This window comes from Vipera berus (genome assembly GCF_964194415.1).
Source record: "Vipera berus genome assembly, chromosome: 3".
In the NCBI taxonomy this organism is placed as follows: domain Eukaryota; kingdom Metazoa; phylum Chordata; class Lepidosauria; order Squamata; family Viperidae; genus Vipera; species Vipera berus.
This window is the reverse complement of record NC_138204.1, coordinates 120788470-120814948: the sequence shown is the minus strand read 5'-3', so window position 1 is coordinate 120814948 and position 26479 is coordinate 120788470. Positions and strand designations below refer to the sequence as shown.

The 26479-nt window shown below is 40.1% G+C and overlaps 3 protein-coding genes across 3 annotated transcripts in view; 1 reads left to right on the top strand and 2 right to left on the bottom strand.

The window, feature by feature from the left end:
* APBB3 (amyloid beta precursor protein binding family B member 3) overlaps positions 1 to 9291 on the bottom strand; it is a 34927-nt gene extending 25636 nt beyond the window's left edge. Inside the window, exons 1-2 of the mRNA XM_081324780.1 lie at positions 9208 to 9291; positions 1770 to 1948 (exon numbers count right to left, since the gene is read on the bottom strand). Coding sequence (XP_081180906.1) covers positions 1770 to 1948; positions 9208 to 9256 — 228 coding nt within the window. The 5' untranslated portion in view covers positions 9257 to 9291. The remainder of the gene's footprint in view (positions 1 to 1769; positions 1949 to 9207) is intronic.
* A 1322-nt stretch (positions 9292 to 10613) lies between these two features.
* Positions 10614 to 15595, top strand: LOC308666179 (SLC35A4 upstream microprotein). Its single transcript, XM_081324779.1, has 3 exons — positions 10614 to 10665; positions 13155 to 13253; positions 14791 to 15595. The coding sequence occupies exons 1-3, from the start codon at positions 10651 to 10653 to the stop codon at positions 14986 to 14988; spliced, it is 312 nt and encodes a 103-aa protein (XP_081180905.1). The 5' UTR covers positions 10614 to 10650; the 3' UTR covers positions 14989 to 15595.
* A 9070-nt stretch (positions 15596 to 24665) lies between these two features.
* CD14 (CD14 molecule) lies at positions 24666 to 26210 on the bottom strand (the record flags this gene model as incomplete). Its single annotated transcript, XM_081325567.1, has 1 exon — positions 24666 to 26210. A coding segment is annotated over one exon (1002 nt), but the record flags the coding sequence as incomplete, so codon positions are not given.
* Positions 26211 to 26479: the final 269 nt, after the last annotated feature.

The window sequence follows — 26479 nt, the reverse complement described above, 5'->3', positions numbered from 1 at the left end:
CAAAGCAACCCTTCATTAAGTCAAGGACTACCTGTAATGGGAACTGCATTACCCCTCTTATTGGTATTATTATGATGATTGTGATTATTATTATGTTGTTTTGCATGTACACTGGGAACTTCTGCATCAGAGACAAATTCCTTGTGTATTTAATCATACTTGGCCAAATAAAGAATTCTATTCTGTTCTAATCTGTTGTATCCCATCCCATCCCACTCCTTTCCATAACAGAAAATGTAATGGGTCAAACAAATATAATCAAATGAAATTAAAATACTAACTCTATTTCTTTTGAACATAGTTTGGAACTGTGATTGAATTGCTCTACTCAGGTTATGCCCTCCAGATGACAGATGATTTTGGCTCTGAAAACCAGAAATCTCTTTCTTTCTCATTGGGGAAAAAAGGAGATCATGCAGAACCATAGGGAGAGCTGAATTAATGTGCTATTTTCCATAATATTTCAAATTACTATTCACTGTAAAAGATTTCTGTTTGTATTTATTGATGCACATGAACAAAAGGTCAAAGCTAGGGTGGAATCAGTCCCTAGCTGGTGAACAACAAACCATAGCTTAGGGCTGATATACAAGCACCCCTAAGGTATGGTTTGTTATAACAGTTTATTGAATAAGTCAAAATGGTTGGGTTTACACATAACATTAAGTAATAACTCGTAATTTACAAACCACAATACAACTAGTCCCAATTCAAGTACATCACATGCTGCTGTAAACCCAATCAGTGTAAAGCACCTGAAAGCAGGACAAGAAGCAACGGATGGAAACTATTCAAGGAGAGAAGCAAATTAGAACTAAGGAGAAACTTCCTGACAGTTAGAACAACTAACCAGTGGAACAACCTGCCTCCAGAAGTGGTGAATGCTCCAACACTGGAAGTTTTGAAGAAGAGACTGGCCAGCCATTTGTCTGAAATGGTATAGGGTTTCCTGCCTGAGCAGGGGGTTGGACTAGATGACCTCCAAGGTCCCTTCCAACTTATTATTATTATATAGTTTATAATAGTGATGGTGATTGCCCTGCAGCCTCCAAAAGGAGTGGGAAAATCCTCCCCGTTCTCACACTGTCAGATCCCCAAAGAAATGTATTGCTTCTTTTCCTATAGTATAACCTGCTTTTGTAACCATTTCTTGATGACTTGCCATTCTGTTGGGAGGGGAGATGCTTTCGGGATGCTTTGCACTCTTGCCAGTTTGCCCTTCCCCCAAGAAAAGAAATGCAGCTGAATAACATCACCCTTATCTAAGAGACTTGTGCTTGGAGCCAGAGGGAAATGAAAGGAGACCTTGAAGAGCGCACCAAAGGAGCCAGTTACTAAAACAATATGCCACCTGTGGATTGGCTGGGATTGAAATGGATCCTGGGTCCCTGGGGGGAGGAGTTATGAATACTGCTTTCGCTATACTGCTTGCACGGGTTTTTCTCAGATCTCGCCTTGTTTTGCTTGCTATCACTAGACCCTAATAAAGGTTACTTTTGAGACAATGCCTGTTTCAAGAGTTCTGTTTTTTTGGGAGACCTAGTTGAGGCAGGTCCTTACACACACACCTTTTGGAGGTTCCAGAGGCTGCAGAACAGGACACCACCTTCTTATGCAGCCCCAGGCATGTCATCAAAAATGACAGGACATGCCATTTGTGACATGTCTGACATATGCCAAAACCAGTTTATAGTAATAGGACTGATAGAAATAGGACTAGTAATCGGACTAGTAAATAGTAATAGGACTGATAGTATGTCAAAGAGTACCGTTTCTGGAAATGCAGCTTCCCCAGCATGACCCAGACTAGAAGTGCAAGAAGGGTGTTGCCACTGAGTGGTTCCTGTGGGCACATGCCAGTAGTAAGAACCAGAAGAGTCATGGATTTTTCTCCATCCTGAAGGAAGATCGAGCTCTCCTTCTATATTTTGGTCATTCCACAGGTTATCTAAAAAGAAAAGATAAGCTGATGGTAAAAATGGAAGTTTAATTTTGAACCATTGGGATAATATCAAGAAGAAAAGTAAATCAAAGTGTTACTAAGTTTGTTTGGGGTTTTTTATTTTAGAGCTGTGGAAATTCATAATGTGGTTAGTTTACCATTTCAGCTGAACCAATGTCTATAGTTTCGTCCCCTAACAAGCTAAATCTAAAAATTACTACTCATGACTGTATCACAGAAACTGAAAGCCAGTTGGAAGCTGCTTTAAATGATACAATACATAAACCAGACTTATTGTTTATCCTTATCTCCAATTGTCCCAGCCCTACCTGAAGACCATCCAAAACATACAGCTGCTCTTATATCAAGACATCCATTGTTAATCTTTTAAAATGCTCAGACATGCCCACAAGTACAGTTCACACTGCCAAGGAAGCACTGGGGGTGGCTTATTTGAGGCCAATAGACTGACTTGGAAGATGGAAGATGGTTTTGCCAAAAAATTGGAGCTTTCCCATCTTGATTGCTATGATTTGAGAAGGGGGTTCAAGTGAGGGCATATGGCTTCTGAACCAGGAAGTCTGCTCAATAGGTGGGAATAACTCATTTCAAGTCATTTTTCCATTTAACAGAAGCCACAGAAAAAGCAAACTGATAAAATTAAAATTCAACTAGTTCAACCTGAAAATAAATACAGAAATGGAGTCTGAGCTTTAGAATGTAACCATTCCAATTTTGCATTTCATTTTCTTCTCTAGGATCATTCTGGAAGCATACATCCCAGTCATTCATTTTTCTTTTTCTTTCAGGATCAACTCACAAACCTGGCTTCTCTTTCCCATACATTCATATTCAGCCTTTCCAGAATACCTGGTTAACTTCCACATGCATAACTCACCACAGCTCTGTCTGTCTCTCTTCCAGACCACTTGATGGTAAAGGCCTTTTTAAGACCCAGAGGCATTCAAGGAGACTAACTCTTACCTTTGAAGCAGTCTGGTTAGGCATTTTTATTTTACAGAGGTATTTTAAATCTCATAAAGGCCATAGCTTGGTAGCTATAACCCAACATTTACTTTGCAATAAGATGCAACCCAATCATTCCTTCTTCCAATCAGTTACAGTACAGTCACTATTGTACATTGGCAACATTCAGTCAGGATGGTGAGGGCTGCTTTTCACAGGCTTCCTAGCTGCTACGACATGGGCGGGAAGGTTGGCACTTTCCTTCAACTTCTCTCACTTTTTTCCCCCCAAGCCAAAATAAGAAATATCAAGAAAAACTCCACAGTGGAGTCCATATCACTGACATGGAAAATTTAAAAAAACCCTAAAAATGATAGCTTTCATAGGAACCTACTGGTATTTATATCTTTTTCTTTTCTCAAGAAAATGGATACACTGGACCCAAAGATTAAAGCAAAGCTAAACAAGTAACCTGGTATTTCCCCAAAAAAGGACAACAACCGTAATTTGCAAAAATACGCATGTCAATCAGCCCTTTATTATCCTATCGATTCTCCCTAGTGGAGGCAATGTCACTTGCAAACAATTGCATAATTTTCTATATTACTAAGCTGCATTTAATTTAATTGGATCTTGCCGTCTTTTGTCATAACTCAGCTTGCCATTAAAGTACTAGCTCAGCACTAACATAAAAATTATAGTCACTTGCTAATGTTTGTGCGTGCGCGAGCATGCAAACACACACACACACACACACACATAGCTTTGTTTATCTGTCCAAGTTGTTAGCAAGATAATAAGGGTTGCCTGCCTGTATTTACGAATGATTATAACATATGGGGCATTTAAAATTATTCTATGTGTAGTTATTGATATGACCACATGTGGACAACTCCACTCACTGGCAGGATTCCAGCAGAGACTGTTCAGGGTCAATTGGGGTTATATCCCGACCTGTGGAGATGATTGCTCTTAGAATAAAATGAAGCAGCCTCCAAGTAGCAACTGTTTTAGGTGCATCAGCCCTAGAATGGACTCCATGCAAATGGACCTGTATATGCAATATGCTGTTCTGGAAAAGATAAATAGAATTATTTATTGGCCAAGTGTGATTGGACACACAAGGAATGTACAAACAAAGTGATAGGTCATATATCATTGATCATAGTTGCAATAATTAAACATAAGATATAACAAGTGAAAATCATAGATACCAATAGGAGAAGGTAGTAGGAAAGATGAGAAGAAGAGAAGATAAGAAAGATGAGAAGATGTTCTGGAAAAGTCAGAGTCAAAACAGTCTTTCAATTAAAACACAAGCACAGAAAGATCTAACTTTTAGGGTAATCAACAAGACGTAATTGATTAATCATTTAGTGACTGACTCCCAAATGAATCCCAATGAAGAATTCAGAAATATTAGGTGTTTGGGTGTCTGTGTCTAATGAGAATTTATCAAAAACTCAAATATGCTGACTTCTTGGGGAAAATGTGCAGCTTGATTTTCCATTGAAAAAGGTTTATTTATTAAGAAAATTTACATGACCGCCTAGTTCACTCACAGTGACACTGGGCAGCTTACAGAAGTAAAACCCCAAATACAAAACCCAAGGAACTATCACCCCTTTCTACCAAATCAGTGCCGGAGGGCTATAGTGGAGTCCATGTGACAACATTTCACAGAGTTCCTAGGAGACATTCAGGAAAGTAAAGGCCAGTGATCTTAACCTCTGCTGCAGGCAAATTGGTGGAAACAGTAATCAAAGGGAAAGAAAGCTAGTACAGGTAGTTCTCGACTTACAACAGTTCATTTATTTATTTAGTGACTGTTCAAAGTTACAACAGCATGGAAAAAAGTGACTTACAGCCATTTTTCAACTTATGATTGTTGCAGCCTCTCCATGGTCATGTGATCAAAGCTCAGATGTTTGGCATATAATGACTGCAGTGTACCAGGGTCATCAGGTGGTCACCTTTTGCAACCTTCTGACAAGCAAAGTCAGTGGGGAAGCCAGATTCCCTTAACAACCATGTTACTAACTTAACAACTGCAGTGATTCACTTAACAATCATGGCAAGAAAGATCGTAAAATGTGGCCAAATTCGCTTAACAAGGGTTGTCTTGCTTAACAAGAGAAATTTTGGGCTTAATTGTAAGTCAAGGACTACCTGTGTACAACAGAAGAAGAAATCGGCATGAATTCTGTAAAACTAAAATTGTAAAACCGAATCCTGCCTCTACAACTTAAGAATTTTTTGAAGCGTGAGCCTTTCTTGGGTGGAGGTGGCCCTGTTAACATAGTAAAGTTGGATTTTTAAAAACCATGTTGTTCATCAGCAAAGACTCTTGAATGAATTTAACAGTCATGGGAGAAGATCTGTCCTTTTATGAATACTGTAGCTAATTGCTTAAAAACAGAAAGCCAAACATAAGAATGGGCAGTTTTCTCAACAGATCTGTCTTGAGCCCAGTGTTTTTAAATATGTTCATAAGTAATCTTGACCTAAGGAGCCAGTGTGGCATAGTGGTAGAAGCCTGGATTGGGTGCAGAGACCCAGATTCTAACCCTCTTTCAGCACAGAAGCCAACTGGGTGATCTTGGGCTAGTTACTCCCTCTCAGCCTTAATCAACATCAGGTTCTGCAGCAAGCTGGCTGAAAAACAAAACTCTTCATCCCATCCTGCACTGATAGTTTCACTGTGTGTGAACGAGGTGAATGCAGTGCAGAACAGGTGGGCCCTGCAGTCAAGCAGGAACGTTAACTTAGAAAAAAAGCAACTGAGGAATCACACGATCAAAGGTGTATAAAGTCATGCAAGACAAGGAGAAAGTAGATGGAGAAAAAAACCTCTCAGAAGATTAGGACTGGGATTTATCCAATGAAGGTGATTGGAAGTAATATTTAAAGATAAAGGAAAACTCTCACATTTCATAAGAGTCAACATTGACTGGATGATATATAATAGATTAACCAATCAATTATTTATGACAAACACCAGAGTATCCTATTTATGGAGATATATTTAATTCTATAGTCATATTTTATAGAAAGATGGAATTGGAAACAAGTAACCAACATTGCTCAGAAGACAAATTTCTTCAGCAAAGACTCAATCCCAATACTTGAAGGGGATGCATCAGATAGCAATAGCACTTAGACTTATATACTGCTTCGCCGTGCTTTAGAAGACCTCCAAGTTCCTTTCAGCCCTGTTATTCTCTGTATTATGTTCAAAACAGCAGATTATTAAAAACAGATTATAATAAAATCTTTATTATAATAAAGATAGCCAACTGGAAGTCTCTGAGTTGACTTCAGTCCTGTAACAATTTTATATTTTCACATGCAAAATAAGGGGGGGGGGGGGAGATTTCATGTTGTCAGAAATTTAGAAGTACAGTCTTCTCCAAATTAATCTCAGTTGCCTGGATGAACATATCAAAGTGGTTTTCATTTATAATAGGGGAGTGATTTTAACAATGTCTTCTTTCAGGATGTTTTTTCAACTTCCCAGCCCATAGTTCTGTAATTTCCTAATAGTCTCCCATCCAACCATCACCAAGTCTAGTCCTCTATAATTTATGAAGATTAGCCAAGTTAGTATCACTATTACTATTTCTGACCAGGATTTCATAAAAATATAAGAAATTGCAAGGCTCAGAGTAAGATACACACATATTTTCTAGAAGTTAAACTATATAAAGTGGTTAAGAGAACAAAACACTATAAATACAAAGAGTAAAGTACTTTAAATATAAACATATAAAGCTAGTTAACTAGATTAAAATATTATTTTATAAATAAAATACTTACATACTAGGTATACTAAGCATGCTACTGAGTATGTGAACCTTATCACGATGGATGAAATATGAGAAATAACAGAAGGTATAAAACATAAAACAAGATAGAAGCCACTAAAATAATGGTATTTATGAAATCTTAAAATTAGGGCAGCTAAATAAATTCTGTGTCTTTCCCAAATTCTTAGGGTTCTGGTCCAACTATAAAAGGCAAACAAGATTATCCCCTGATCAGGTGGAACTTCTATTAGCAAGTGGAGTTATGACACTAGGGTGCAAATTGCGGAAGAAAGCCCACTGAGAAAACATGCAGACTAGAATTTCATGTTCCTCTGGGTCACAGGGGCAGGCTCATTTTGCCAAAGGGGAATAATTATACCTTCCCCCAATACTGCAGAGGGCAAGATATTAAAGTGGACTATGGAAAAAAGCTCTACAGTACGTTGGGCAGTTAATACTGAATAACTAATTCGCTGGCATGAACGGTTTCCTGTGTATATCCTGCCAGTATTGTTTACCTGATTTACCCTGCTCTGCCCAGAGAACTGTGTCAAATACCTGCTGCTGGATTATCAGTCTAGCTCTTGGTAAACCAATGGCTAGAATGGCTTTACATGAGTAATTGCTCCTGTGTAAACCATTTTGAATTCTGGCTTTCCAGAAAAACGAAACATTAGCCAGAAAAACTGTGACAACCAGGGACCCTCTGGAAAAGTGCTTAAGCCAGAAATAAAGCTAGCATATGTAGACCCTAGCCATACATAATTTTAAAACTTTGTAATGTTATACACTCACTCTCACACACACACAACCTCCATTCACATATGGGACAAAAGTTTCACTGTTATGAAGGCATAAAGTCATAAGCTGTTCAGACTGTTGAACTCTTAACAATTTGGCACAAACCACAATTTGAAAAATCAATCCAGGAAAGCTGCCTCTCCAGATAGACTGAGATATTAAATATATCTACATTTGAATGCAACATTAATAGCACAGTAATTGATTTTAAATATAATAATATAATATAATAATATAATATAATATAATATAAAATAATATAATAATATAATATAATATAATAATATAATATAATATAATATAATATAATATAATATAATATAATATAATAATATAATATAATATAATATAATATAATATAATATAATATAATATAATATAATATAATATAATATAATATAATATAATATAATATAATATAATAATATAATATAATTAATAATATGATATAATATGATATGATATGATATAATATAATATAATATAATTTGATATGATATGATATGATATAATATAATAATATAATATAATATAATATAATATAATATAATATAATATAATATAATATAATATAATATAATATAATATAATAATATAATATAATATAATATAATATAATATAATATAATATAATAATATAATATAATATAATATAATATAATATAATATAATAATATAATATAATATAATATAATATAATATAATATAATATAATATAATATAATATAATATAATATAATATAATATAATATAATATAATATAATATAATATAATATAATATAATATAATATAATATAATAATATAATTAATATAATATAATAATATAATAAATATATATATGACTTGCTTTCAGGATTTTAAGACCTGTTCTGAAGATACCAGCATTTTCTATTTATTCTATTCTGAATGTGCAAAAAAAACCAGTTAAAAAGGGGAAAAAACATTAGGGGAAAAAGGGGATGAAGTTCTAGAGCTTCTACACTGCTGAGGAACCCAAGGGAAATGCATGAACTCAACCTACTTTCCTACCGTCTCTTTTCAGCACCAAGGAAAGCTGCCTAAAAACAAGTCGTCAGAAATGTTGGCCGAAAAAAAAAAAGACGAGCCCGGTAAAACTGCATATTACAGGAAACGGATTTTGCAGAGCTGCCCTCTCGCCTCCCCCGTTGTGCCTGCTTCCTTTCACCATGGAAACCAGTTATAAGTGTCCTCACATGGGAAGGACAAGACGTAAGCATCTGTCGCCCCGACCAGCAGACGGCAAAGGTATCCACTTGTGTTTAATAAAAATAAAAAAAAGACAAGGTACATTGAAGCCCCGTCCTTTTCATGCCACGCCATTCCCATCTGGACGCCGACCTGAGCCCAGAGGCTGACGCCCTGGCCCAGGACGAATGCACGAGGGTAGCCAGATGGGAATGGCCCCATCAGATCCGCTGCCCACCCCTTAATTAGGGAAGGCAGTCCTGACGTACTTTCCAAAGCCCAGACACGCATACCCGTATCCTAGTGCGTGAGGTCAATCGAAACGCACCCAATGCATCCCGGGCCACTGTTTTCTGAGGTCTTGGCCGGCCGCATGGCCGGCGAGCCCGAAGTTGCTGCCACCCTGTCCTACCAGAGGCCGCCGCGTCCCTCCGTCCAAATAGGTGTCCTCCCCTCCCGCCGACCCTGCGGCTGCTCCTCTCACCATCGCAGTTGACCAGGATGATGGCCAGCATGTAGTCCTTGCCCAGCATAGCTGCCTTGCTCGCTCGCTCGCTCCGGAGGCCAGGTGTTGTGCAACTCGGCGAGGAGGGAAGCAGCGGCGACGGTGCGGCAGAGGGCGGCGTCAAGTTTGGCCTCAGCAGGCGGTGCCGAGCCGAATCAAGCCAAGCCGAGAAGAGAAGGAGGGGCGGAGGGCGATGACGCCAACATGCAATGTAGGTCGAGCCTGGCCGAGTTCAGGAGGACTTCGTCTCCTGTGAAGGAAGCCCAAGCTGGCAGCACCACCTACAGGCGAGAAGGCGCATTGATCACTTCCGACCCTGCGGATTGCAACAATCCAAGGTGGGGAAAGAAGAAGGTAAAAAGGGCAGATCTGCCGAACCAAACGTCGATCTTCCTGCTGTCATTTGATGTTTACGCTAACTCCACTTGAAACCATGCCCAAATCGGACAGAACAGTCTGGGGGAACGATGAAGGTGATGAACTCAGAGCAATCCCGGTCCACCTTCCTTCGGTCACCGACGCTCACTGGATCTCTTTGGCGAAGTGCCTCTCTCATGGCCCCACCTCAATCGCGGCGTTGTGGTAGGAAAAAAAATAAAAGAGGGAGCGCTAGGTACGCCGCCTTGAGCGCCAGAATGAAAAAAGCGGAAATGAAAAAAAATACAGGAATAGAAGAATGTTGATGATACTTTGGGGAGAGCGTAAGACAGAATGAGAGGAGTCGTCATGGGAAGGGAGCCCTCTACTTTCTTGAGTTACCGAGAGGAAGATGGGGATTTAAATGCAACAACCGCGGAAGATTTGTATCTTATAGCGTCAATCACCCCTTAAGTTTTCTATGACTTAGTGAGCTCGATTGGCTTGATTAACTTGGAAAGTGATACTCTGAGCCAGTGGTAGACAACCTTGGCCCTTTTTATGACTCGTGGACTTCAACTCCCAGAATTCCTGAGCCTTAGGAATTCTGGGAGTTGAAGTCCACGAGTCATAAAAGAGCCAGGGTTGCCTACCCCCTGCAAGTCTGGGCTATTCCGAATGACTTTGGGATTATTAAAGAGACGGTAAACGAATAATTCTAAAAGTTATAAATCTTCAATCGTATTCTTGTTTACTTGGCACACATGTTTATTTCAGTTGTATTGCAAAAGTGCCTATTCCAGCCTCTTGTGTACTGGCTTCATCTATTTTTAAAACCGCTTTGTTACATTGAATTTCAAACATCCCCTACCAATTAATCGGACTTTTGCTGTTGCGTTTATATAGGCATCGACAGCTGTATTAAAATCGGGATTTCCCCACTCATTTTCATAAAAAAAAACTTCCAAACGAACCCAAACTTTAGCTTCCAGATACCGAACGCTCCAAAGCTGCATTTTCTTCTGCGCATGGGCAGAAGGAAGCTGGGCAATTTCTGGCTAAAAAATGGCGGATGATAAGGTAGGGGCGCGTGTGGAGCCGTCTCGCTCGTTCCGGGTTTCCTCTCGCGCTCGGTCTTTTTCCCCTCGTTAGGGGCTGGCGTCGGCGGAGATGGGCAGCTGCAGTGGGCAACCTACAACTTGTCGACATCTTGTTTTTGCAAGCTGGCTTTGGACCTGAGTCGGGTAGCCCGCGAAAAATCGGATCCAAGAAATCAATTTCGGGGTTTCGCGTTATTTAGATACCTTCCCAAACCGGCTATCGAACTCCAACTTGCATGTTTTTTGCCACCTAAAGCCAGAAATACTAAGATTTTTGCTGCCCCGTGCAAAAACTCGTGGAGTTGGAATTCGTCGATCTTCGTATAATAAATCGTGATAGTCACGGAACTTGCGGGTTTTTTTCGGCTTAAGCATGGAGGGAATACATGGATTCTCATATTATCATACGTAATAATATTTCACCTTAGTTGATGAAAGGTGTATCCCCCAGTGACCATATCACAGATAGAGCCAATTTGTAGTTTAATGGTAAGCCCCAGAGGTCAGCCATTCTCTGTATTCTCATATGACTCATGCCCAAAGTGCTTATTTTTGCACCACCTAAAATTTTATTCATTCGTTAAATTTGGTGGTGCCTCACTGCCGAAAAAATCTTTGGGCGGCTCAAAGATAGTGAACAGAATAAACAGATAAGAACAAGATACAGAAGAATAAAAACAAAAAGCATATTAAAGAAAAGGTTGGAATCTGTTACTCTTTTGGTTTTGGTTTTGCATATGGATTTGAGAATGGATTTTCCGGAATTCCCACATTAAACTTAAAGGAATTCATTAGAATTTGTCCCTATAATTCATATTTTGTGTCATAATTCTATGAAGTTCAGAATCAATGATGTAATAGGATTTATAATTTGATGGTGATTTTGGAGATACTGTACTGCTTTCAGTCTAGATCAGACATGTCAAACACAAGGCCCGGGGGCCAGATCTGGCCCGCGAAGTGGTTTCATGTGGCCCGCGAAGCCATCCTGGAAACAGTGAGGGAACGGCCCCCACTGCCTTGGCTCCGGCCCAGGCCGGCCAGGAGCCAATGTACAATTTTGTGGTGGTCATCTATGCTGAAATTCATTCAGTCTTAGCTCTACAAGGCCATCTGGAAACAGTGAGGGACCGGCCCCTGCCGCATCGGCCCTGCCCCCGGGTGCACGCTGGGGAGGTATCACCCTTTGTGAGGAATGAAGAAATGCACCATCGCCTGGAAGTGGCCAGCACATGGTCCTGCCTACTTCGGGCAGGCTAGGGGCTGGGCAGCGTTGTGCTTCTCTTCAGATTTGTGCCAACCGGCTCAGCCTCTCAGCGCTGTGAGGAGAGGGCCATGTGCTGGCCACTTCCAGGCGATGGTACATTTCTTCATTCCTCATGAAGGATAACACTTCCCCAGCTGCATTTCTTGCCCAGGCCCCCATAGGCACCATTGACGCAAACAATGTAGAGCTGGCCATGCCCACCCAGTAGGTCACACACACTCCAGCCATGCCCAACCAGTAGGCCATGCCCACCCTGGCCACAGCCACCCGTCCCCTCAAGGGTAACCGCAATGCTGATGCGGCCCTCAATGAAATTGAGTTTGACACCCCTGGTCTAGATTATCCATTTACATGCAGTCTTTAATTAGCCCAATTTTATTATGGCAAGTTATGAATATGTTTGATAGGTGCAACTGTAGCAGCTTTTCAATAGCTTTACCATGCTGCATCACTATCATGGTCTTAGTCACTGATAGCTGCCCATGTGGTCTAATACACGTTCTCCCCCCCCCCCAGCACATCTGCACATGATTCAAGTGGGGACAAATTTCAAAAGTAGAATTGCATCGTGGCAATGCATGCTCTATTTCTGTCATATGTACTTATGTCTGTACTCCTGTACAAAAGGGACAGAGCTTATGATGTGGTTTGCTTTCATCATAGTTCTAGGCATGCCTTTAATGGAAGCAGCATATTTCCATTTCTCCTAAGTATTTCAAACCTCCGTCTTCGAACTATGAATAGGTAGGATGTTAGTTGGGAATTGAGACATAACGAGAAGTGGTGAACGGGAATGCCTGTGTTAAACTATATCTAAATGTAGGTCTCTACCCCTAAGACTGGTCATATATGTGATGCAAACCTTGGTAAACAAAAGTTGCTTTCTGCTGCTATTCAAACTAATATTTGAAAAATAGCCCACTAATGAATTCCTATTTCATGCTCTGAAAAGCACACAGTTAGATTGTGTTACAGTACACAAATGTACAGTATTGTTTTTGATCTTAAGGCCTTAGAGAAAAATCTACCGGTAGCATCTTTCTGCTGTAGTAATAGTGATAGCTTCACACAGATTTAGACTTTAGCTAAATTCTTGGAATTGCTGGACTGCTTTGGCCCTCAATTCTTTGCTTTCTGGAACAAAAATACTGAAATAATTGTGCATGCAATTTGGAATATGCTTTTTTGTTTCCAATATGTAGGATTCTCTGCCAAAATTGAAAGATCTTGCTTTTTTGAAGGATCAGTTGGAAAGTTTGAAACGAAAAGTTGAAAATGAAGTACAGGCTGGAATGGGGCAGGTAAGAATGGAGTTGCTTTGTTTTCCCAGTGAATGCCTTTATTTGCTACAGGATACTTAAATATAAATGTCAACGAAGTATGATTTGCTGATCAATATCCTGTTAATATTCCATCAATAACAAGCATAATTTGTAAACCATAGTAAACCTACTATCACTACCCACCTACTCACCCCAAAATAAAAATGGAGATTCAACTGTACTAGACAGTCCTTCATTTCCTTTAAATCGAGAGTTTACTGTACAGTTTATCGGTTAATGCACCAGAATTTTTGTTTGTTTTATAGACTCCTTTGTTATTTTTACAAATAACTCAAGGCGGAAAATTATCGAACATAACTTCTTCCTCTTTTCCCCACAAACAGCAACCCTATGTGGTGAGTTGGGCTGACTGGCCCAAGGTCACCCAGCGAGTTTTCATGGTTTTTAGGGCTATATAAATAGCATATTATGAGTTATCCATTAATACATTATTAATGCTGTAGATTATGTTTGATCCAAATATAAATAGAAAACTCATCTGTGTTTCTGTCAGAAACAGCCTAATTAAGTATTTGCTTATTAAAATTTAATTAATACAGAAAGGAATAAAAGGACATCATGAAATAAGATCAATTGTCCAGTTATTTTCAATTCAAGGCAAATAGGTTAGGATCAGAAAGATCTAACTCTCTCAGTGCAGCTACATAAAAGGTTTCTACAATTTCTCCACAATGCCATATGCATATAAAGTTAAATTACTTTCTCTAAGTTTAGCTGGTAAGAAAAATGAAGAAACAGGAGTATACCATTTTTTACTAATATTAATACTAATAATATTTGTGACCAAAGGGCATGTCTAAAGACCAATTATACAGTGAATAAATCATCTTTTAATAATAAAAAATGAATCCAAGCTTCTAAATTCTTATATATGGAAATCTTTTAACTATATCTTGTTTCCTAAAAGTCAGCAGTTAGATCCATTACATGCAGTTTAAACAGCCCTGTCATTATAGAACAGTGTAATGCCTTAAATAGTACTGGTCTGAAATTGTTTAATGCTTTAATTCAGGGGTGTCAAACTCAATTTCATTGAGGGCCGCATCAGCATTGCAGTTGCCCTCAGGGGGCCGGGTGGGTATGGCCTGGGTGGGCGTGGCCTACTGGGTGGGCGTGGCTAGAGTGCGTATGGCCTACTGGGTGGGCATGGCCAGCTCTACATCGTTCGCATCAAGGGTGCCTATGGGGGCCTGGGCAGGAGTGGGACAGATCTGAGGGTCTCTGGCAGAAGGAGGGTCTCTGGGCCAGGGCCAAGGCAGTGGGGGCCGTTCCCTCACTGTTTCCAGGATGGCTTCGCAGGCCGCATGAAACCACTTCGCGGGCCGGATCTGGCCCCCGGGCCTTGTGTTTGACATGTCTGCTTTGATTAGTACTGGTCTGAAACTAGAATCAATACATGTTTAGTTAGTAATATTATATTAGCTTTGAATTCTAGAGAAAATATGTGAATTTTAGTTTTTCTCAAATGTTGTTTTTTCTTTCTCTTTTTTGACAGGATGCTTCTTGGCTGGCCTCTCCATTTGTCAAGGGATTTCTTGCTGGATTTGTTGTAGCCAAACTAAGATCTTCTGCAGTCATAGGCTTTTTGGTGGGGAGTTGTACTGGAGTGTTTGCTGCTCAGAGCTATGCCATTCCTGATGTGGAAAAGACAATCAAAGACTGTTTCAATTCATCCAGTAAAAGATCAAACTAGAAATGCAGCAATATTCATGCAACAATATACCCCAGGGGGGGAAAAATAACCTTTCAGCTTCTCATCTCTTTTAGTTCTACATAGGTCAAAACATTTACCTCCACTTTAGACATTCTTATTAACTGGAAAAGTATTTTATAATGGACAAGTAATATTTCAGCAGGTCTGCTTTTTAAGGTTCACAGTTCTGGAATGAATCTGGTGCTGCTTGCTTCAACTCTCCTGGGGTTTAGATCAGATGGGAGCCTGGTGTCGGACAGCAAGGCAGTCTCTTTCTAATGGAGTGAAAAGCAACTGGTATGGCATGCCTGCTATAAACCTGCCCATGCCAGGAAACACAGTGTGAGATAACCAGCTTTCCCCTAATCATGTATATATATTATACTGACATACGCATTTCATTTCTTTCCTGATTTGCTGATTTGAGTTCTTATTTGTACAACATCTACTTGCCACAAAGATAAGTGTAGTAGATTTCTTCTTTAAAAAACAAAAGGTGCTTCTTCCTTTTTCTCTATACATCCTGAAAATTATCACTGAATATTAGTTGTCTTCTTGTTGTTGGGGGTTTTTTTTTGGTATTGCATTAAGTGGGTATTGCTGATCCTGACTTATTATCTCTAGTTGCTTTATACCAGACATGTCAAACACAAGGCCCGGGGGCCGGATCTGGCCCGCGACGTGGTTTCATGCGGCCCGCGAAGCCATCCTGGAAACAGTGAGGGAATGGCCCCCGCTGCCTTGGCCCTGGCCCAGAGACCCTCCTTCTGCCAGAGACCCTCAGATCTGTCCCACTCCTGCCCAGGCCCCCATAGGCACCCTTGATGCGAACGATGTAGAGCTGGCCATGCCCACCCAGTAGGCCATACGCACTCTAGCCACGCCCACCCAGTAGGCCACGCCCACCCTGGCCATACCCACCCGGCCCCTTGAGGGCAACCACAATGCTGATGCGGCCCTCAATGAAATTGAGTTTGACACCCCTGCTAGATTCTTTGCCACCTCTATTTTACTTTTAACTGCTTTAAAGGAACAATTGGTATTCTAATTCTTCCTCCTGCACCAAAGACTGACTCAACTTACACAACCTGCCCTTTCAGTACTTATACTTAGGAGCCTTGTATGCAGATGGAAGCCCTCAATGCTCGCTGTATGACCTGCCTTTGACAGATGGCCGCATGTCATTCAGTTTAACCTCAGTTAATCTTTCTAAATTGCATGCTTTGGGACATTTCAGTTATCTGTAGGGACAAAATCTTAATCTCCAGAATCAGTTTCTTTTTTCACATATCTGTTTACTTGTTAAACTACCTTTTACTTAGGCAGTAGAAAACATTTCCCCCCCCCATTTTCCCCCCACAACAATTCTATGGGCTATGTGAGAGTGACTGCCCTGAAGTTCTGATGAGCTACTTTAATCAGTTTTCCACCATTACACTGTACACCAGATATGTCAAACCCGTGACGTCATGCAATGTATCAGAGCTTTTTCACCATTGCTGGCAATGGGGTGGGCGTGGCTTCCCGATGATGTGTCCGGCCCGTGGGCCGGCAGTTTGACACCCTTGCTATACACTAAAACAGGCCTTCTAATTTTTGCTTTGCTGAATGTGGTAATTCATCTATCAAGAAACCAGATTCCTAGAAGCTGTTTTATTTGAGTATATTTATAATATACTAAATCTGTCCACTAAATATGTGTGTGTGTGTGTGCGCGCACACGTGTATGCACATAAGAGGGCTGTCATAATTGGGTTCCAACACACACAATAGATGACAACAAAGATTTGGTGACTTCTTGCACTGGTTTCTCTCTGCAATATATCTGTAGATGCATAGAGCTACTACCATCTAAGCTGCAAAATATCAATGAACCCCTGGATGGCAGCAAATTTTGTGCAAGATATCAAGTCTTTTGAGATAGTTCAAAGCATAGTGTGGGAGGAACAGGCCCAAATAAAGCATCAGATTTTATGTAATTAAGTTATATTTCATACAAGACCCTCTGCCAGATATAGGGTGCATGGTCTGTGGTGGTCCAAAGTAGCATAGGAATGTATGCCAACTCTTTTCTATATACTTTGAGACTTGCCTGTTGATATAGATCCACACCTTCACAAAGCTCTTGTACCTCAACAAGCACTGGATTACATTACAGTTTTCTTTTGTAAACTATCTGTCCTAGGAAAATGGACATATGCAGTGTGGCCCAAAGGGTTGCGTACCTTCAGTTTCGTGTGTGTGTGTACACATTTGGCTGTAAATAAAAATTATTGATATTAATATACAGCATAGAAAAATACTATGAATTGAATGGTTTATCACAAAGTATAATCCCTCTCTAAAGTAAATAGTTTTACCTTAGATTCTGTTCTGTTTCAATCTTTAATCTCATTAATCCCTGATGATAAAAGCAGATTCTTCTATGGAAGCCTTTTGGGGGGGGGGGCTGGAACTTTACTATTGTCTGCCAGATCTTCCATTCCAGAAAACATGAAGAGATTGTTTTGTTTTAATGCGTGGCCATGATTTTGAAGAATCTATTTCGATAGTAAGAAAGTGGGACCTTAGAAAGCAATCTTTCATTTTCTGGCTACCTAATGGCCAGTTTTCTGAATCTTCAGAAGGGGAAGATTTATGTTTCTTTTAATAAGTAGCACTAGAATATTGTCTCCAAGATGCCCATCTCTATCCCTGCAGCTTTTTTATTATCATACTGGGAGTTGTGTTGGAAAAGGGTAGCCTCACCCAAGTGCCAAGTTTGAATTTTGTTCTTTCTAGAGATTTGCTCTAATACAAATGTCTTATAAACATTATGGTGATGAAGTGCCTTTTGCAAGCTGGTTTTGTGGTTCTGTATTTTTTGCTTTTATAAAGAATGTATTGCTACCAGATCCCAAGAATAGATACAGCACAACAAAACACAGTTCTTTTTTATTCCATACAGTTTGCCTAATTTTTCTTTCCTGGATTTGCTAAATATTTAGCATGTTTAAGACCACATGTTTAAGCCAGTTATGTGTGTGCTTGCTTTTCTAAATGATGCTCAGAAATGTTTTTATTTAAATTCAATTCCTTAACGGTACCTCATAGAATGTAGTTGTATTTTATATTCTTTTTTTGGCCAAGTAGTTTTGAACTTCCTCATGTTATTTTTTTATTGTTTTGAGTATCTGATGTGATTCTGATATCATTAGCATTTGTACTGTCCTATAGCCAAATTAATAACTGTAGACAATAATTACAAATAAGGCTATACAGTATTTCTGTCTATACTCTCCAGATGCCATCAGTGTAGATTTCCGAAATAAAATGTTTCTTTCTTTGGTAAATATTTGGCTTATCTAGAGCATTCTTGATCTCTGGTATACTTATCAAAATGGGGTATATTTTTTCACAGCAGTGTTCTTCACATGAGTGGAATTGTCACTTCTAGGATTTTTAAAAAAACTTGATAGGGTTGAACGTGGTTTGGTTCAGTGTCAAAGTCAGCGTCACCAAACAATATCTAAACTGGAATATGAAAATACTGTTTGAATTGTATTTTTCTTCATTTGTTATAAAGGAAACTATTAAGAATTTTATAAAATAATGATACGAAATTGATCAATGAATGGTTAATAACAATGGGGTTCTTTTATCGCTCAGTACTTTTGCTTAGCTTCAAAAGTTAACTAAAAATTTGAAATACTGAAGCAAACCTGATATTTACCAAATATACTACTGGAAGCCAACAGCCCCCATGATATTTACTTGCATCATCACCTAAAATAGTGTTCTCAACCTTGGCAACTTTAAGATATGTGGACTTAATTCCCCCAGCCAATGTGCCCACTCGTATGCCTTAAAAATTTGCCAAGTTTGAAAGCACTGATTTAGCCTATAAACACAATCTTTCCCTTGGTACATGGGATATGGGATTTATCCAAGAGATCCACAGTGGATGCAACTGGCCCAAATCAGTCCCCATCACTAAGTATCAGGTCCTCTTTTGCATAGAGCCTTGGTGGAGCAGTGGGCTAATGCCTCCTTAAGTAACACCAGCTGCCTGCAATTAGTGCAGGTTCGCGTCCCACCAGGCTCAAGGTTGACTCAGCCTTCCATCCTTCCGAGGTAGGTAAAATGAGGACCCAGATTGTTGGGGGCAATTAAGCTGACTTTGTAATAATGCTGCTTGGGTGTGTGTGTGTGAAAGCCCTAATAAGCAGGCATATACATAGAATGAAGGCTACTGCTAAGCTTGTAAGCCGCCCTGAGTCTTCGGAGAAGGGCGGGATATAAATGGAATTAAAATAAATAAATAAATAAATAAAATATTAATATCGATATAATATCCTCTCATTTAAGTGTTTCTATTATTTTGGAATCTCTTAAGTTTTTTCCCCCCTTCTGTAGCACAAACTACTTTAAAGTCCTGTTTGTTAAGCATGGAACAGAGCGGGAGAACTATTTAGGACCCCCTGTGTTCTAATCCCATTCACCAGTTAAGTGCTTGGAATGCTTTCCCCCCACACACACATAATACACAATGGGGGTCCTTTAAGGATAGTGGCAGATTTAAGTGAGCAAAGGGCAAGCAGTGACATAAAAGCAAAGAGGCTACATTTGCCTCCATTACCCCTCCCTGGGAAAACATCTTTTGTCCACTGCAAGCCAACAAGGTTTTCATCTCTGTAAGTCCACCCATTAATATTTCTCCACGTTAGCCAACAAATAAATCAGGTATTCGCCTTTTGTAAGCCTCCCCAGGGGTTCAGGCCAGTAGTTTAGGCTAACCTTGTTGATATGCTTTTTATGAGAAAGATACTATTCTCCAGGTGCGTAGATTATTTCTTTCGTTGTTGTCTAATCTTTGTATATTGCCCATAGTTACTGTTGTGAAATGGGTGGCTATAAAAATTAATGCATGGGAGGTGGCTTGGGTTAGAAAGAGTGTGTGTGGGTGCCCAAGAATTATAGAATGGGTCAGGAAAGGTGCATAGGTGGGATGCAGGTGGGAGAAAGGCAGTGCTGGTTAGGGAGGATGTGTGGAGGTGCTCAAGAAGTATGTGGGTCAGCGTAGGCATGCAGGAGGATGACACAAGTTGGTAGAGTGCATGGGGAGTGGCATGCTAGCTCCGTGCGGGTTGTACAGCCCGTTCGTGCATGCCTGTGGCGCTAGCAGAGGTGGCTAGCATTTACATGCATGCGCAAACAGTTGCTACCTTTCCCTCCAGACCGCCAGCATGAAAAGGTTGGTGACCTTTGAGATAGAGGGGTACAGTTTACCTCTAAGTTTTGGAGGGCCTTTTTGGACCTACTTGCTACTGAACAGGGACTCAGTTCCAGTCATCACCCCCAAATGAATGGGAAGTGTGAACGAGAAAATTCAGTGTTGGAATAATACCTTAGATCAGCGTTGTCAAACTGCCAGCCCGCAGGTTGGATGTGTCATGGCGAAATCGTGCCCACCCCATTGCTGGCAATGGAAAAAAAGTCATGATATGTCACGACACGTCATGTGACATTGTGAGTTTGACACCCCTGCAATAGAATAGAATAGAATAGAATAGAATAGAATAGAATAGAATAGAATAGAATAGAATAGAATAGAATAGAATAGAATAGAATAGAATAGAATAGAATAGGACCTTGGAGATCTTCTAGTTCAGCCCCTACTCAAGCAGGAGAACCTATACCATTTCAGCCAAGTGACTGTCTATTCTCTTCTTAAAAAACTTCCAGTGATGGAGCCCCCATGATTTCTGAAGGCAAGCTGTTCCACCATTTAATTGTCCTCATTGTTAGGAAGTTTATCCTTAATTCCAGGTTGCTTCTCTCTTTGTTTAGTTATTATCAGCAAGATAACTGGACTGACATTTTGCCATTTGCAGAACTGGCATACAACAATTCTGTACACAGTAGCACGGGGCTCACCCCGTTCTGGGTGGCTACTGGTCAAGACTTCAAACCTATGCCTGAACTCCCCGTAAATAACCCTATGGTGCCGTCCTTAAAAGAATGGGTCAACCAGCTACAACATACCATGTTTTCCCAAAAATAAGACCTGCTCTTTTTTTTGGCCTCCAAAAGAGGCACCAGGTCTTGTTTTTGGGGGGTGTCTTTCCTCGGTCTCCGTGGCAGTGGCACCAACAGCCCCACCCAGCCGGCCCACTTCTTCTGCGGCCGAAGGAAATGCCTCTGTAACTGAGAATGGAGCTCCAGATTGATGCCCCCCATCCTGCATTTCGCTGTCGGAGGCCTTCCAGAAAGGCCTCTGCAGCCTAGAACCAAACTATGGATTGAATCCATAGCTCGGTTCTCAGCTGCAGAGGCCTTTCTGGAAGGCCTCTGATGGCAAAATGCAGGACGCAGGGTCCCCCCACCCAGCCCGTTTCCCCGGCTCTGTACAAGTTACTTGGCAAAAATCCCGCACCTCCGCACCCCCAATCGGACCCATGTGGCACCTTCTTTCCAGCTCCACTCCAGTCCTCCATAACTTCCTTTGCCTCTGCATGCAGTCCCACAAACAAAAGAAGTTTGTGGGCAGTCCTGGTGATTTGAACTTGTTTAGACTGGACAGGTGCTCACTTACCATTTTCTTGCCTATCTTAATTTGTGTTTTTATTCTGTTTTTTATGGCACTGTTTTTGATAGGTTGGACTGTTTTTTCCCTTCGTGTAAAGACAGATGCAAAAAATGAGTTAAATAGTTCTGCTTTCTCTCTGTTGCTTGTCGCCTTCTTGCCACTTTCCCCCATTAATGGACCAATCATTTCCTTCACTTTTTTCTTGTTTTTTACATGTTGAAAGAAGCTTTTTTTGTTATTTTTGACTTTGGTCGCAAGCCTTAGTTCATTTTGAGCCTTAGCGTTCCTCACTTCATCTTTGGAGGCATGGGCTATTTGCTGATATTCTGCCTTAGTTATGTGCCCCTCTTTCCACTTTTTATACTTTCCCTTTTTATCTTTCAATTTATCAGAGAGCTCTTTATGCAGCCAGGATCGTTTCTTTTGAGAGCTGTTATTTTTCTTCTTTGTTGATATTGTGCTAGACTGGGCTTTTATTATCTCACTTTTCAAAATTTCACCAAGCTTCTTGAGTTGTTTTTCCCTTTAGGATTCTCATCCATGGAATCCTTCCCAAACTCTAAGTTTATTGAAATTAGCTCTTTTAAAATCCAAGACTCTAGTTTGACTGTGTTCTATTGCTTGTGCTTCCAGAATGTTGAATTCCAATATTGCATGATCACTTCCCCCCAAGTTTCCTGTGGCTTCAACACCTTCTATCATTTCATTTCTGTTAGTGAGGATTAGATCCAATATGCCTAATCCCATAGTTCCCTTTTCTACTTTTTGGGAGACAAAGTTGTCTGCTAGGTTTGTCAGGAATCTGTTTGATCTTCCACTTGGTGCAGAGTGTGTCTCCCAGTTGATGTCAGGGTAATTAAAGTCCCCCTTTAGTATTGTGATGTGCTTTCTACATACCTTAGTTAGCTGACTAGCAAAAAGTTCATCTATTTCCTCTGTTTGGTTGGGTGGCCTATAGTATACACCTATGGCAATGTCATTTTTCTCCCTTTTATATTGACCCAAATGCATTCAAGACAATCTAAAAATTATAGGGTTATCAGTGCATGTAACATAGTTGTGTGTGTGGACAAGAATATCAACCTTGCTGTCAAGCAAAATCAAGCTTTTAACAGCAAGTGCCACACAAAGTGCACTAACCAAACAGGTGGTAAGAAAATAGGGGAACTCAGGCGCCACACAGGTTATGTAGAAAGTAAACACAGGGTCAGTCATAAAGGACTCAAATGTCTATACACCAATGCACAGAGTATGAAAAGTAAACAGGGTGAACTAGAAATTCAGGTAAATGAGGGCAGATATGATATTGTTGCCATTACGGAAACATGGTGGGATGAAACCTACAAATGGAACACATAGCTAGAGGGATTTAAATTATTTAAAAGAAACAGACCAAACAAAAGAGGAGGTGGAGTTGCTCTCTATATAAGAAATAACTACATCTCTACAGAAATAGAGCACGACAATGATGAAAACTGTCTTGAATGCATTTGGGTCAATATAAAAGGGAGAAAAAAATGACATTGCCATAGGTGTATACTATAGGCCACCCAACCAAACAGAAGAACCACGAAGCCTTCATGAAACATGCTAGCCAAAATCAAATAACAAATACACAAAAGTAAGCCTCCAGATTACAGAACATTGTAAAACTGTATAAAAACTCATGTATTCAATAAACCAATTCTGCAGCTGACCCAGAACCGAACTGCTGAAACGGTACTTCGCTTCTGTCAATAAACATCTCTCCAGCAGCCGGCTTCTTTTTTTTTTTGTCCATTTCAAACTGCAGCGGCTTCGTGGTTTTCCCCCCTCTTCTCTTTTCTCTTAAAGGTACAGCCTCCCGGCTGGAAAGCAAACCCCCGGTTTTTTTCTTCTAACACAGGTAAGTGGCTGCTACTGGATGGAGGAGAGAGCAAGGAATTGCAAAACTGGCTGGGAACTCTTGCAGAAGTTTGGAAATGAAGATCATGTGACAGCAGCAGCTGCCAGTAATTACTGAAGCAACCACAACTTCTCTAACTTTCATTCCCTCAAGAGTCGTGGATCCCAGATTTTGGACGCACGTTGTACATTAGACCATTTGAGGTCTCAAAAATCATCCTATGTGCACCATTTTGCCTAATTAAATGTAATGAAAACTAGAGTTTTAGTAGTCTATAGATTTAAACACCTAAAGAAATGGAGTTCTTCTGAAAGTTCTTTGAGGTACTTTTATTCTGCAAATTAGGATTATCAAACTTTTGGTGACTTTTGTAGCCAGTTGTTCCCTGCATTAGTTCCAGTTCTGCTGGTATTGTCTTTTGAGTAGAGTTTGGATGTCTTACAGCAGACATGTCAAACACAAGGCCCGGGGGCCAGATCCGGCCCGTGAAATGGTTTCATGCGGCCCGCGAAGCCATCCTGGAAACAGTGAGGGAACGGCCCCCACTGTCTTGGCCCTGGCCCAGAGACCCTCCTCCTGCCAGAGACCCTCAGATCTGTCCCACTTCTGCCCAGGCCCCCATAGGCACCCTTGATGCGAACGATGTAGAGCTGGCCATGCCCACCCAGTAGGCCATATGCGCTCTAGCCACGCCCACCCAGGCCACACCCACCCGGCCCCCTGAGGGCAACCGCAATGCTGATGCGGCCCTCAATGAAATTGAGTTTGACACCCCTATCTTACAGGAATCCATTTGCCTAGACCTGGGGCATAGGTTGGACCCCAAGCCAGTTATTGCAGTGGGCCTCCAATTTATTAAACCAGGCCTGCCTATAAAGAAAATGTCTGCACTTTGCCCCTCTTCCATTCTATCCTGTGAGCCAAGTGACCCATGTTGAAAAAGAAAAAAAGAAAAAAAGGTAAATCTGAGAAAAAAATAAAAGATACAAGAATTTTTAAAAAGCAACTAGAAATAAACCCTAGACGTAAATGGTTATAGATTTTTTTAAAAAGTAAATCTTTACTTTTGCACAATACAATCTTCCTGTAAAGTAGGAAAAAAAAACTTCTTGTCTGTGGTTTATGATTCTCCAGTTCAAATTAGAGCAAATTAGAAGGGAAAGGTTATAGAATCTCTCTGCCATCAGAAATGTTTAAAAAGGAGACGACATGTCTTTTGTGGTTTAGAAGCTGAACAAGCCAAATTTATTGCTGGTGAAAATATATGGAAAATTTGGAATATTGTCAATAACCAGAAATATAATTATTGTTGAATAATAATGGTTAAAGCTATTACATCGCTTTCCAATTTTTGATAACCCCATATAAATCCAATATAAAGTGCTTGAATAAGAAAAGAAAGTTTAAGTTTCATTATATTCATTAGTAAGTATAAATGAATACTAAGATTTTATCAAGGAAATAAGTTGAAATGCGCATTATGACCTTTCTAAAATTGGAAATATCCCATTCTTTGACAAAAGGGTTGTGAGTTCCCACCATCCATTCAAACACCCCATATGACTTTGAGGAGAATGACTGGTAGTGAAGCTGATGAGTCTTGATGACAAACAAAGGTCAAACGTGTAATATTTTCAAATAAACATGCTGCTCTTTACCATTCTCTATTGTTATGATTTCTGAAAAACAGGAATAAATCTAGCGCTTCAATTTACATAACATTAAACTGGATTTTGAATACAAGCACTTCAATTAGCATTCTCATAGCTATGCTAGAAGCAAATGAAGAACAAGGGAAAGACACATCAATAGACTGACTACTGAGCCTTGACTGATCAGAGTCTTGTTGCAATGTAGTAGTGATAGAGGCACATCTCTTACCAGGTAGCCTTGATAAATGGGAGGGGAGTCACATACATAATTCTGAGGCCAATCAAGCAGCAATGACTCTTTAGCTGCTAAGTCTCGGATTTCCCTGATATAGGAAGTACAAGAACAGTTGTACAGATTGTGGCCAGCCTTTAAGCTCTGTAAATGTTTCAGATACAATAAATCCTTGCTCCGTAACCTTGACATGCAGTTTCCATCTAAATTCAGGACCTCCAGATTAGGAAGCTGATGGACTGATGGGAATGTCTGTAGTCTATTATTGGACAAATAAAGCTCTTTCAAAGAAGAATGTGAGACATCTAGAGCAAAGATGTTATTGTCACTCAGATCTAATACTTTAATGTTGGGAGGCAGTAAACTATCCACATGTTCTAATCCCGTGTTAGACAAATTAAAAATTTGAAGTGGTTGTGGCCACATACAGTGGAAAGGGAACGCTCCAGGCAAGAAGTCATTCTGACTCAAATCTAAGAGGGTAAGCATATCAAAATTACTAAGAGTCTTGCACAAAGTCTCAAGAGAAGTCAAATTATTGTGATTTAGTTTCAATACTTGGAGCTGTGGGAAAGCTCCTTTGCAGAACGTTGAGTTTAGGCTTTGATCCTGAAAATGGTTTCCTGAAATATCCAAAAAACGTAATTCTCTGAATATTCTGCCAATCTTGCAAGGAATAGATGTCACCTGTGACTCGGTCAGTGTCAGATTCTCCAGGGTCTCCAACCATCTCTTCAGACTGGATATATCAAATCTTTCATCCAGAGGGGCAGCTATCACTTTGTGGAAACGCAGAGAGGTAACTTTTAGATTCAAGGGCCTTGTATACTGCCAGTGTTCAAGTCTAAGGAAAGTGCAATTAACAAATTCAAGTTCTGAAACAAGACTTGCATAAGAAATAAATTCCAGGGCACCTGGTAACAGAACTTCCGGCACAAGGAGGTCAGTAAAGATGAGCTTTCTTACCTGCAGAGCTTGCAGGATATTAATTACATTTGGATCTGGCTGCATTCCAGAAAAGTCTGCAAATTGTTCCAGGTTTCCTCCTTTGAGTTCATACTCAGCAGCTAAAAGGCATACAGCAATGTTTTGTAATTCTGACTGATTTAGAAGTGAACAAATGCAGCGCTGCTGAGCCTCTAAAAAGATACATC

What these genes read in the sequence shown, in the direction of transcription:
- LOC308666179 (XM_081324779.1), top strand. An exon ending in TACAGGCTGGAATGGGGCAG is followed by an intron (nt 13,254 to 14,790) that starts GTAAGAATGGAG and finishes CTTTTTTGACAG; the next exon opens with GATGCTTCTTGGCTGGCCTC.